Here is a 13297-nt window from a genome sequence, read left to right as displayed (position 1 = left end):
CCATAGGAGCCCAGTCTAGATTGTATTTTTTTACTCATCTTCTTCTCCAGCGTTTTACCTTTTTCCCACCTTTTACGGGGCGCCTCGTGCCGACCCATCACCGTTCCTGTTCTGTAACCCTGTACACTGTTCGTTTGTCTAATCTTGAACGGGTTTGTGCTGAAAACATAGTTTCGTTGTACTTGTTGCAATGACACCTAATAAAGACCAAAGTCTATTTTTTGCCGAATTTGCAAGTACATATTTCGCACCGTACAGCACTGTTAAGAACACAACAATACACCCCACTTTTAATACGATTCGTTATATGACAATAGTCCTACGTCGAAAGTCCGTTTGCACCTTCCGCGAAATCCAGTGCTCGGACAAAAACCCCACGTGTTGGTGACTCAGTCTGTGTGCTTTTTGAATCGCACCTACCTCTCCATCATTTCTAGTCGGTCTGCCGCATCTTCAGCGGCGTAGTCCACCACCTCGTCGGCCCCCAGCCCTCTGACGAGGCCTTCTGCATTGTGAGAGCAAGTGACCGTCACATGAGCACCCCAGGCCTTTGCCAACTGACAGAAGATGAGAAAAAAAACACTGATATAAACAAAAAGACACAGCAAGTAGAGTTTAAAGGGGAACATTATCACAATTTCAGGAGGGTTAAAACCATTAAAAATCAGTTTCCAGTGGCTTATTTTATTTTTCGAAGTTTTTTTCAAAATTTTACCCATCACGCAATATCCCTAAAAAAAGCTTCAAAGTGCCTGATTTTAACCATCGTTATATACACCCGTCCATTTTCCTGTGACGTCACATAGTGATGCCAATACAAACAAACATGGCGAATGGACAACAAGGTATAGCGACATTAGCTCGGATTCAGACTCGGATATCAGCGGCTTAAGCGAAATTGAAGAAGAAACTGAAGCTATTGAGCCATATCGGTTTGAACCGTATGCAAGCGAAACCGACGAAAACGACACGACAGCCAGCGACACGGGAGAAAGCGAGGACGTTTTCGGCGATCGCCTTCTAACCAACGATTGGTATGTGTTTGTTTTTAAGTGTTGTAATGTTTTTAAGCTAAATTATTGGTAAACACAGTTTATGTATAATAATTTACATAAAACCGCAAGTAATGAATAAAGTTTTCATCAATTAATATATTCTGTAGACATACCCTCATCCGCTCTCTTTTCCTGAAAGCTGATCTGTCCAGTTTTGGAGTTGATGTTAGCAGGCCAGGGAAGCTAGGGTCGATATTCTTCTCTTGATCATCTTCGGTGGCTTAAGGGACGGTAGAAGCGGTGTGAGCCAAGACATCCAGGGGGTTTAGCTCGCTCGTCTGCGGGAACAAACTGCCGCCATTGCTTGCCGTGCTACCGAGGTCCTTTGTCCCTGAATAGCTCACACATTCCGGCAGATTCAATGGGGGTCTGGCGGCAGATTGCTTTGACTTTATCGTTGAAATGCATCTGCTTTGAGTGTCGCAGGATATCCACACATTCTTGCCATCTCTGTCGTAGCATAGCTTTCGTCGGTAAAGTGTGCGGAACAAACGTCCAATTTCTTGCCACTTTCGCATCTTTGGGCCACTGGTGCAACTTGAATCCGTCCCTGTTCGTGTTGTTACACCCTCCGACAACACACCGACGAGGCATGATGTCTCCAAGGTACGGAAAACAGTCGAAAAAAACGGAAAATAACAGAGCTGATTTGATTCGGTGTTTGTAATGTGTTTGAGAAAATGGCGGATTGCTTCCCGATGTGACGTCACAACGTGACGTCATCGCTCCGAGAGCGAATAATAGAAAGGCGTTTAATTCGCCAAAATTCACCCATTTAGAGTTCGGAAATCGGTTAAAAAAATATATGGTCTTTTTTCTGCAACATCAAGGTATATATTGACGCTTACATAGGTCTGGTGATAATGTTCCCCTTTAAGAGCTAGCGGCTTACCTGAATAGCAAACGTCCCGACACCTCCTGATCCTCCAGCGATCAAAACTCTAGGAGAAGAAACCCGCACATTAAAATGAGTCTGACTCATGGAAGTGATGCCACTAACAGAAATAAGGGGGAAAAATAAATCATGTCCAAGGTGTTTTCATTTCAAGAAACTATATGGACTTACACTGTTGTGTTCTTACAGTGTTGTGTGTGTGAATGCTGAGGGAAGGTGCTGAGTGTCCACGTTCAGGTGGATGCTTGCCTTTTATTTGAGGAGCTTTCTCTGCAAAGACCACCTGCATTGACAAGTGCTGACAAAACAGTGCCGGCGACATAAGGGATGGACGCCGCCTCCTCGTGACTCACGCATTTGGGCTTATGGGAAACCTGGAGGATAACACCCATGCAAAAACAAAGTTAGAGAAAGTTTACTTTAACGGCGCTATTTTTTTTATCGCCCCGTGTGACCCTCAATCCCTCAGTGCTACAGCTGATGTTGAGTCACAGGAACAAATACAAAACCCAAAACCGGGTAAGGTGGCACGCTGTGTAAATGGTAAATAAAAACAGAATACAATGATTTGCAAATCTTTTTCAACTTATATTCAATTGAATAGACTGGAAAGAGAAGATATTTCATGTTCGAATGTGCAAATAATCATTAACTTAGAATTTAATGGCAGCAACACATTGCAAAAAAGTTGGCACAGGGGCATTTTTACCACTGTGTTACATGGCCTTTCCTTTTAACAACACTCAGTAAACGTTTGGGAACTGAGGAGACCAATTTTGGAAGCTTTTCAGGTAGAATTCGATCCCATGGGAAATAATTCAACCTGGGTAAGCCGGCGGCGTTTCTGGGTGTTGTTGATGAATGGCTTTCGCTTTTAACTTGCACTTACAGATGTAACAACGAACTGTAGTTACTGACAGTGGTTTTCTGAAGTGTTCCTGAGCCCATGTGTTGATATCTTTTACACATTGATGTTGCTTTTTGATGCAGTACCACCTGAGGGATCGAAGGTCCGTAATATCGCTTACGTGCAGTGTTTTCTCCAGATTCTCTGAACCTTTTGATGATATTACAGACCGTAGATGGTGAAATTCCTAAATTCCTTGCAATAGCTGGTTGAGAAATGTTGTTCTTAAACTGTTCAACAATTTGCTCACGCATTTGTTCACATAGTGGCGACCCTCGCCACATCCTTGTTTGTGAGCATTTCATGGAAGCTGCTTCTATCCCCAACCATGGCAGCCACCTGTTCCCAATTAGCCTGTTCACCTGTGGGATGTTCCAAATAAGTGTTTGATGAGCATTCACCAATTTTCCCAGTCTTTTTTGCCACTTGTGCCAGATTTTTTGAAACATGTTGCAGGCATGAAATTCCAAATGAGCTAATATTTGTAAATATCTGTTGCTAGATATCTCGAGATGTATGTTGTAATACTGTATGTATATGTGCTTTGCTATGGAGGATTTTTTCCACTCCAGACTGGGCCCCCTTAGGAGCCCAGTCTAGATTGTATTTTTTTTACTCATCCTTCCCCAGCGTTTTACCTGTTTCCCCATCTTTTACGGGGCGCCTTGTGGCGACCCATCAGCGTTCCTGTTCTGTAACCCTGTACACTGTTTGTTTGTCTAATCTTGAACGGGTTTGTGCTGAAAACAAAGTTTCGTTGTACTTGTGCAATGACAATAAAGACCTATCCTATCCTATCCTATTTGCAAACAATAAAGTTTTCCTGTTCGAACGTTAAGTTCAAACCGAGTCATACCAAAGACTATAAAAATGGGACCCATTCTCTCCCTGTTTGGCACTCAGAATTAAGGGTTGGAATTGGGGGTTAAATCACCAAAAATGATTCCTGGGCGCAGCACCGCTGCTGCCCACTGCTCCCCTCACCTCCCAGGCGGTGAACAAGGGGATGGGTCAAATGCAGAGGACAAATTTCACCACACCTAGTGTGTGTGTGTGTGACAATCATTGGTACTTTAACTTTAACTTAAGTATCATGTCTTTGCAGTCTATTCAATGGAATATAAGTTGAAAAGGATTTGCAAATCATTGTATTCTGTTTTTATTTACCATTAACACAACATGCCAACTTCACTGGTTTTGGATAAAGAGCAGAAATAGGACAAATAAAAATGCATATTGAATGGAAAATGTTGCTTTAAAGCCGTGGCAGTTCGCTCTTTCTACAAGACCAATGTTATTTCCGTCCAAATTGTTGTCAGTTATCACCGACCAGAGTTCCGAGATGCTAGAATCAGTGTTGCCAAGTCCACTTTTTTTGTGGCCTGCAAAGTTTGTGAGTCTTGGGTTGCGTTTTTTTTGGCTTGTTTTTCCAACATGTGGTTGCTTATTTCGCCTTGCTTTTCTGTTCCCAAAATAGAACAAAACAGTTACACTAAAGGACTGGATTAGGCCCCAGGTGGAACATGTATTGTGTCTGTGTGTGTGTGATTGTGCCCATTTTAAGTTGTGCTGTCCAAAAAAGCACAAAGTTCATTAAAAATACATTTGCTAAAAAAAAATCTAACAAATTGCCCAGTCTCATGTTGGTTGTACATTTTAATAAAGTACAAAAGAAAGATTTTGAAAAATGCTTTTTGCATTTAAGCACAATTAATTATGAGTTAATGTGGACAAATGTGATTCATCGCGATTACATTTTTAATCTATTAAGAATATATCACAACCATACATGACTCTGAAAAAGGGCTGGGCGATATATCGAATATACTCGATATATCGCGGGTTTGTCTCTGTGCGATATAGAAAATGACTATATCGTGATATTCGAGTATACGTTCTCACGCAGTTGCTTTTAGCTGCGGGCATTACACTACATGCTCTTCTCACTCTTTCTTGTCTCTCCTCACAGAGACATAAAACAAGCGCACCTTTTTACATACGCGCGTGCAACGTCATACGCCCTTGCGGAGCAGACCGGTAGCGACATGGTAAAGTTAGCTGTGATGCTAGCGGTGTGGTAACAAATGAAGGAAGAATTCATTCCCAAGAAAAAACAGCAGGGAGTCCATCGTCTGGCGGTGGTTTGGCTTCAAGCGGGAATATGTTTTACTAATGTGTAGCACCGTTTTAAAATTCACCGGCTAGAGAATGAAAAGTGCTTGAAACTCCGCATGTCAACATCTCCGGCCGGTGCCACACCAACAAAATGCCCAAGCAACCATTTCCAGATCAACACCGTATGAAAAAATAGTCAACAACAGAAGGAGATAACATCCGCAGGAACCTACCACATAGCGAAGGACATAATACTATTTGATTTACTATTATGCAGCTAATTTTTATTTGACACTTATTGAAATAGCTTGTGTGACATCATGCACAAAAGCGCACTTTATTTGTTTTAAACTATTGTAGTGGGGTTCCTTACAAAAAGTGCACTTTAATTTAGTGTTGTTTTGATATGTCATCTTAGTGACATCATGCACAAAAGTGCATTCATAGCTTGTTTTAAAATGTCTCTGACAATCTTGCACTTTCTGTTTTGGAAATGACATGAATGTTTGTGCCACTGCTTAATAAATACACTTTTGGTCATTTGACTTAGTTGTGATTTCCCTCCCTGCATGAAAGTTTAAAATGAGCATATATTAATGCAGTATGAAGAAGAATGTTTTAATGTAGACACATAGAATCATCATACTGCTGTGATTATATGCATCAAGTGTTCATTCAAGGCTAAAGCAAAATATCCAGATATATATCGTGTTTCGTGACATGGCCTAAAAATATTGAGATATTAATAAAAGGCCATATCGCCCAGCCCTACTCTGAAACTCACCTCAAATTCTGTTAGATTGACGTATTCTGCCAGACTGCCTTGTTTCCATGGCGGCACAGCAGCCCAGACCTAGAGCAAAGCGTTTCACCTTTAAATCTCATTTATCAGCAGATCCTAGGAGATCATGAGTCATGCATAGAGATATTTTTACAGCGATGTAACAAGATTACAAGAAACATAATTATATCACATTCATTCTGCATGGATTCTTCATAAATGAATTACTCTCTGTATGAGGACATAATATCAGAAGAACCATCAACTCTTCACAATGGGAACATTTGGATTGTACAAAATAAAAACTATTTTATATCAATGTCTCTATTAAAGATACATGATGGCATTTTGCTGATGCTTGTGTTAACTCCATGCTAACCACCACCTGGCTAGTTGCAATACTTCTTCTTACTCTTGAGACAGAGAGTTAATAAGAATGTGATGTACATGACACGATTTATGTATACCCTGTTTATTCACAATGTTTTCTGTTGATGTAACATTTTAACACAACACTTTACAATGACTTTGTGTGGTTAATAAAAGGTTGATAACAGTTGGGTCCTGGAACAGACTTTTCAGTGAAAATGTCCACCAAAAAACATGTCTCGGTACAATTTTTTATAGTACAACACACATTGGTGACTCAGTTTCTGTGCTTTTTTGTATGTGGCTGGAAAATAAACCACCATAGAGCCAAAAAAAGTAATATTCCAATCACAGAGTCCTAGCGCACACACATTGTCTCGAAATTTAATCCACCTCCTATTCCTCGCCGGTGTAAAAGGAAAAAAGGTGACCAGGCAGTAGGCCAGCACACTTAAAGGGGAACATTATCACCAGACCTATGTAAGCATCAATATATACCTTGATGTTGCAGAAAAAAGACCATATATTTTTTTAACCGATTTTCGAACTCTAAATGGGTGAATTTTGGCAAATTAAACGCCTTTCTATTATTCGCTCTCGGAGCGATGACGTCACAACGTGACGTCATTCTCAAACACATTACAAACACTGAGTCAAATCAGCTCTGTTATTTTCCGTTTTTTCGACTGTTTTCCGTACCTTGGAGACATCATGCCTCGTCGGTGTGTTGTCGGAGGGTGTAACAACACCAACAGGGACGGATTCAAGTTGCACCAGTGACCCAAAGATGCGAAAGTGGCAAGAAATTGGACGTTTGTTCCGCACACTTTACCGACGAAAGCTATGCTACGACAGAGATGGCAAGAAGGTGTGGATATCCTGCGACACTCAAAGCAGATGCATTTCCAACTGGACTGGACAGATCAACTTTCAGGAAAAGAGAGCGGATGAGGGTATGTCTACAGAATATATTAATTGATGAAAACTGGGCTGTCTGCACTCTCAAAGTGCATGTTGTTGCCAAATGTATTTCATATGCTGTAAACCTAGTTCATAGTTGTTAGTTTCCTTTAATGCCAAACAAACACATACCAATCGTTGGTTAGAAGGCGATCGCCGAATTCGTCCTCGCTTTCTCCCGTGTCGCTGGCTGTCGTGTCGTTTTCGTCGGTTTCGCTTGCATACGGTTCAAACCGATATGGCTCAATAGCTTCAGTTTCTTCTTCAATTTTGTTTTCGCTACCTGCCTCCACACTACAACCATCCGTTTCAATACATGCGTAATCTGTTGAATCGCTTAAGCCGCTGAAATCCGAGTCTGAATCCGAGCTAATGTCGCTATTGCTTGCTGTTCTAACCGCCATGTTTGTTTGTGTTGGCATCACTGTGTGACGTCACAGGAAAATGGACGGGTGTATATAACGATGGTTAAAATCAGGCACTTTGAAGCTTTTTTAGGGATATTGCGTGATGAGTAAAATTTTGAAAAAAACTTCGAAAAATAAAATAAGCCACTGGGAACTGATTTTTAATGGTTTTAACCTTTCTGAAATTGTGATAATGTCCCCCTTTAAGAGTGCATGTAAGGCTGTGGCATCACGACAGTGTGACGTAAACTTGAAAAAACTGTCTTAAGCTGCATTTTGCTCCTGAAAGAAATCCATCCCAATTTGATCAAACTAGAGTAAAATGTTTGCCCATCTGTATAGCATGTTTGAAATCGATTTAAACCAAAACCATTGAAAAGATGGACTGTGATTGACGCACAGATGGGTCGAAAGACACAAAACGCTTTCTTCTTCAGGCGTTTTTTTTTTTTTTTTTGTTTGTTTTTTAACCTTCCTGATCATTATGATTAATTCTTCATCTAAGCGGGAAGATATGAACATCCCCTCAGTCAGCATCCCACTGAGAGCAGACATTGTACAGTAAGTAATTGTTTTTATTGTGTTTATAGTTTGTATTTCTTGTTGAGCACTCGCTGGATCTGTTTATCACTCAGTATCTAAGACGTGTAGGTGAGAGGTGTCAAAGTCGTTTTCACCGAGGGCCACATCGCAGTTATGTTTGGCCCCAAAGGGCCGTTTCTAACAGTGAATACTATTACACAATTTTTAATGCATTTTTTAGTAGATTTTTTAAAAATTTAAACGTAAAGAAATATGGTAAGTTGCAATAACTTCACTTAAAAATAGTGTATATTACTTTAAATGGAAAAACAGTATCAATCAATCAATCAATGTTTATTTATATAGCCCTAAATCACAAGTGTCTCAAAGCTGTTTTTATGGTTTAAAAAAAGGCAGCAGAGTTGCCAGAATTTTACTGTAAAATTTACATTTGTTTTTTTGCTGTAAATAAATAAAAACTGCAATTTTACTTTAAAATGTTGGCTCCTGAGCTGCCTGTTTTGTTTTTTTAACCGCAAATCAACAACTGTACATTTTTCGGTGTATTACTGTAAATGCCAAAACGGCACCACAGTTTATTACACTAAAAAAAAAGTACTGTTTTTTTTTCATTTAGAGAAAAATGCTGTAAAAACCACAGTAAATTTCACAATTTTACCATGAAATCTATTGCTACTTTTACATTGCACAATTTTATGGATAACTTGCTTTGAAATCATTATTATTAGTATTTATTTATATTTAAAAAATGATTTGAATGTTTGATAATATATTTTTGCATAATTAGACAATATTTAACTTAACATAATTTGCAAATACATGAAGTACATGGAGTTTTTCTCCCAAAATAGAAAGAAAGAATATATTTAGTAAGAAAAGTTACAGTACTTTATTGATACATATTATTTCCAGGCTTTCTAGGGCCAAATAAAATGAAGTGACGGGCCAGATCTGGCCCCCGGGCCTTGTGTTTGACACCAGTGGTGTAGGTCATCCTCTGTATATTCAGGCTCAAAACATAAGATCCTGGATCATCATTTGTCCCAACGTAATAGTAGTTGTCTCTCATGAAGTCTGCCATGATTAGTAATACTTGTTGTTAAAGGACAAAGCCAACGTTGTGATGAGTCTCTGATATGAATATGCCGCCGTATACTTAAAATGAGCAAAATGTGTCAATATTGCATGATATTCTGACTGTGCCTCTTATTACATTACAATTTTACTTGCAGTATGGAGAACATTGATGGAGGCTTGTGGATGTTTTTTAGAGCACTTTATAGGCTTTTGCCCATGGCCATACGGTTCTCTGCCACACCGGAGTCCAAGATACAGGTCTGCGGAGCTCACGCTGAACGTCGGGATGGACAAGCTTTCCGGAGCTCTGGCCGACATCCGCGCAAGCTGGACACTGGCCCGGAGATAGTGGGCGGCCTGGGATGGGATCGGCTCTCTTGGTTGCTTTGTTGGGTCTGTTCCCGTCTTTGGCCTTGCAAAACTTGTTGGTTTTATGTTGTGTTTTGCTTTTGTTGCTGTACGTTGAAAAGGCAGCACTGAAGTTGCAGCTGGTTGCATCAGCTCTTTGCTCTTTTATTATCTTTTATTCTTAGATGTTTACCTTTTGTTTTTTATCTCATTTTTTGTGGACTTTTCATGTCTGCACTGCAACCATATACTTTCCCCATAGTAGGATAAATAAGGTACATCCCATCCTATTGCCTCCAATATTAGCTGACTTTTGCTAGCATTTCTTTACGAGTTAGAATGCATAAAAAGGTGCGGTTCCCGTTTAAGGAAAATGAAAAAACGCTACAAGTTTGCGCACTTAAATGAACTATCCAAAAGTCAAAACACAATCCATGCGTACCTCATCTCCTGGTGTAAAGTGGGCAACCGCAGATCCACAGTCCACAACCACACCCGACACATCTCGACCCAGGATCACAGGAAAGTCACTGTCGTTGTCCATCAGAGAAAATGGGTCCCTTCGTAGCTTGAGCAGCTTAGCGCCATACCCTCCTAAATATAAAAGGAAATATAGTTACAATCTAGCACAGTGTTTTGCAACCACTGTGCCGCGGCACACTAGTGTACCGTGAGATATTGTTTGGTGTGCCGTGGGAGATTAAGTAATTTCACCTAATTGGTGTTAAAAATGTTTTTTGCAAACCGATAATGGTAATCCGCAAATGTGCCGTTGTTGAGTGTCCGTGCTGTCTAGAGCTCGGCAGAGTAACCATGTAATACTCTTCCATATCAGTAGGTGGCAGCAGGTATTGGGTAGGTATTTTACCATGAATTGATTAACGTGGACTTAAACAAGTTGAAAAACGTATTCGGGTGTTACCATTTAGTGGTCAATTGTACGGAATATGTACTGTACTGTGCAATCTACTAATAAAAGTTTAAATTAATCAAAAGTAGCTAATTGCTTTGTCGATGTCGGGAACGACGACGATGGTTTGCATGTAAACAGAATAGAATAGAATAGAATATAAAGTACTTTGTTGATCCCTTGGGGAAATTCAGCACCACAGTTCGCTCACAATAGACAATAAATACTATACAGCATTATTCACATGTGAATAATATAAATATATTATACATATATTCTACATTTAATAGGTGCAGTCAAGAAGGAACTTATGCATTATACAGTCTGATGGCTGTCGGTATGAAGGACCTCCTGAGTCGTTCTAAGGTATCTAACGCTTAGACCAAAAATAAACAAAGGCGAGTGCCGCTAAAAAAAGGCATTGAAGCTTAGGGAAGGTTATGCAAAACAAAGCTAAAACTGAACTGGCTGCAGAGTAAACAAAAACAGAATGCTGGACGACAGCAAAGACTTGCAGCGTGTGGAGCAGACGGCGTCCACAAAGTACATCCGTACATACCAAAATAGGAGCGCAAGACAAGAACTAAAACACTACACACAGGAAAACACCAAAAAACTCAAAATAAGTCACGGGAGACTCCCGAATTTCAGTGCCACTCCCGAAAATCTCCCGGGGCAACCATTCTCCCGAATTTCTCCCGAGTTCCACCCGGACAACAATATTGGGGGCGTGCCTTAAATGCACTGCCTTTAGCGTCATCTCTCACCTGAAAAGGAGACTATTATATATGTCTCCGTTATCCATAGGTTTATCTATAACCCATAAAGTAGGCAGGCACGGAGTTATTTCTCAGCGTGTGTTTATTCCATCCGGTACGTTAATACACTGACATGCAACATCCGAATTCCCATCATGCATTGCTTCAAAACTACGGCAAGTAGTAATGTCCAAAAAACATAACAGAGACGAAGCAGAAGAACGAAGAAGAGACATGGCGACGACGAGTAAGAAGAATATACGGATATACTCATTCATGAACGGAGTATTTATATATTTATATGTGTGTGTGTATATATGTATATATATATAAGAAATACTTGAAAATATATATTTGCGACAACGACTTTCTACTGTCAACTGAGTTTTGTTTTTAATGATTTCTGCTGGTGGTGTGCCTCCGGATTTTTTCAACGCTAAAAAATGCGCCTTGGCTCAAAAAAGGTTGAAAAACACTGGCATAGAGTACCCGGTGTGTATATATTTGGGCACCTAATGATTCGATCTGATTACGATTCTTGGGGTGACGATTCCGATTCAGAATCAATTCCCCATTTCAACCCAATATTTGCAATGTATTATTTGGTATATTTATAATAAAACTTTTTCAAAACAGGTTACAGGTTAGACAAGCTTCTTCTGGTGGCATAACACATCTCTTTAAAACTTGATTCTTTCAGAAAAATGAATAAATAAAATATTTTTATTTTAGAAAATTATGAATCAATAGATTGTTTCAATTGTAATTTGAATGGGGATCGAGTTTTGTGCACTCCTTTATTATTCAATATTTTTTTAGACTGATAATGCACATTGTATTTATTTATTTTTTACCTATTTTACAGTATATAGTAGTACAATATTATTAAATTAGCGTCCAAAATTTACCAGTATGATTTTGGAATGTTCTAAACGGGCTGCCGATTTTGATACCAATATCGATACATATCACATGTATTAACTGTATTGTTGCCAAACATTTTTTTTTTTTTTTTTTTTAAATCATATGAAACACACTTTTGCTTTTTGATTAATCACAGTAAATTACATGCATGCCCAATTTTGACTCAAATTTAAATTTTATAGTCAAAGTCGATACAGGATTGACTTTTTACTGTCAAAATCGGCTGCTGAGTTTTATTTTTTTATGTTTTCTGTTGGATTTTTTCAATGAAAAAAAATGTGCCTTGGCTCAGAAAAGGTTGAAAAACACTGATTTCGCGGAGCCCACCCCCTGTTGTGAACACTCACCCCTCATGGCTACATCCAAAGGGTTGAGACTGGTGGCGTGGACTTTGACCACCACTTGGCTGGAGGACGTGATCGTGGGGACGGGGGTGTCCTCGGAGAACCGGAGGACTTCATTGGTGCCGAACTGATCGAGGACCCAGGCGGACATGGTGCTCTGCAGGCGTGTGGAGCCGACATGTCTTCGGAGGCGCCAGGCCCCTGCCGAACGAACACCGAACACGCGAACCAGGCCGGCTGACGTCATAGCAAACAAACTCTAAAGTCGTCCTTCAGCTGACACTTTTGGAGACACTTAGCACACACACACGCCTGTGCCCTTTTTGAGGGCTAGCAGGCTAGCTAGCTAACAATTTCCTCAAGCAACACAACATTACGCTGTGAATAATATCGTAGCTAATAAATAACAATAACCGAATATCACTTACGCGTGTATAGGAGGGACAAATAAAGACGTTGTAGAGATAAAAAACAAACAACAACAGACCTCTTGTTAGCTAGGTGACAACCTAGCTTGTAACCTCTAACCTCCCGGCAGCAGCCAATCAGAATTCGTGACTTTTTTATATTCTGACCAATGGGGTAGCGCGTTTGGCTCTGACGTCACCGCCGTTGGGTTGCATTATATTGAGGTTTGAACAGTAACCCTATAAAAGAGATAACATTTAGTAATTTTGTAACATAATAATGCTTGTCAACATTATTATGCTCCAGCCAAAATGTTCTTTACATAAATGTCAATTTATGAAAGTAAGGCTTAGATTTTGTAATTGGCTTAATGGTTTACAATTATCAACCAAATCTTGGAGAATGATTATGAGTAAAAAAGCCCTTAAATCACAGGTGTCAAACTCAAGGCCCGGGGGGCCAAATCTGGCCTGCCACATTATTTTATGTGGCCCGC

General features: G+C 39.9%; 1 protein-coding gene across 1 annotated transcript in view; it reads right to left on the bottom strand.

Annotated features, from left to right (window-relative positions):
- LOC133623883 (reticulon-4-interacting protein 1 homolog, mitochondrial-like) overlaps positions 1 to 12921 on the bottom strand; it is a 28629-nt gene extending 15708 nt beyond the window's left edge. Inside the window, exons 1-6 of the mRNA XM_061987350.2 lie at positions 12397 to 12921; positions 9900 to 10051; positions 5757 to 5825; positions 2200 to 2324; positions 1948 to 1996; positions 421 to 557 (exon numbers count right to left, since the gene is read on the bottom strand). Of these exons, the coding sequence (XP_061843334.1) occupies positions 421 to 557; positions 1948 to 1996; positions 2200 to 2324; positions 5757 to 5825; positions 9900 to 10051; positions 12397 to 12640 (776 nt within the window). The 5' untranslated portion in view covers positions 12641 to 12921. The remainder of the gene's footprint in view (positions 1 to 420; positions 558 to 1947; positions 1997 to 2199; positions 2325 to 5756; positions 5826 to 9899; positions 10052 to 12396) is intronic.
- Between the last annotated feature and the right edge of the window lie 376 nt (positions 12922 to 13297).

Source organism: Nerophis lumbriciformis, linkage group LG26 (assembly GCF_033978685.3).
Source record: "Nerophis lumbriciformis linkage group LG26, RoL_Nlum_v2.1, whole genome shotgun sequence".
Lineage (NCBI taxonomy): Eukaryota > Metazoa > Chordata > Actinopteri > Syngnathiformes > Syngnathidae > Nerophis > Nerophis lumbriciformis.
The sequence above is the reverse complement of the archived record's forward strand: the minus strand, read 5'-3'. Positions and strand labels throughout refer to the sequence as shown.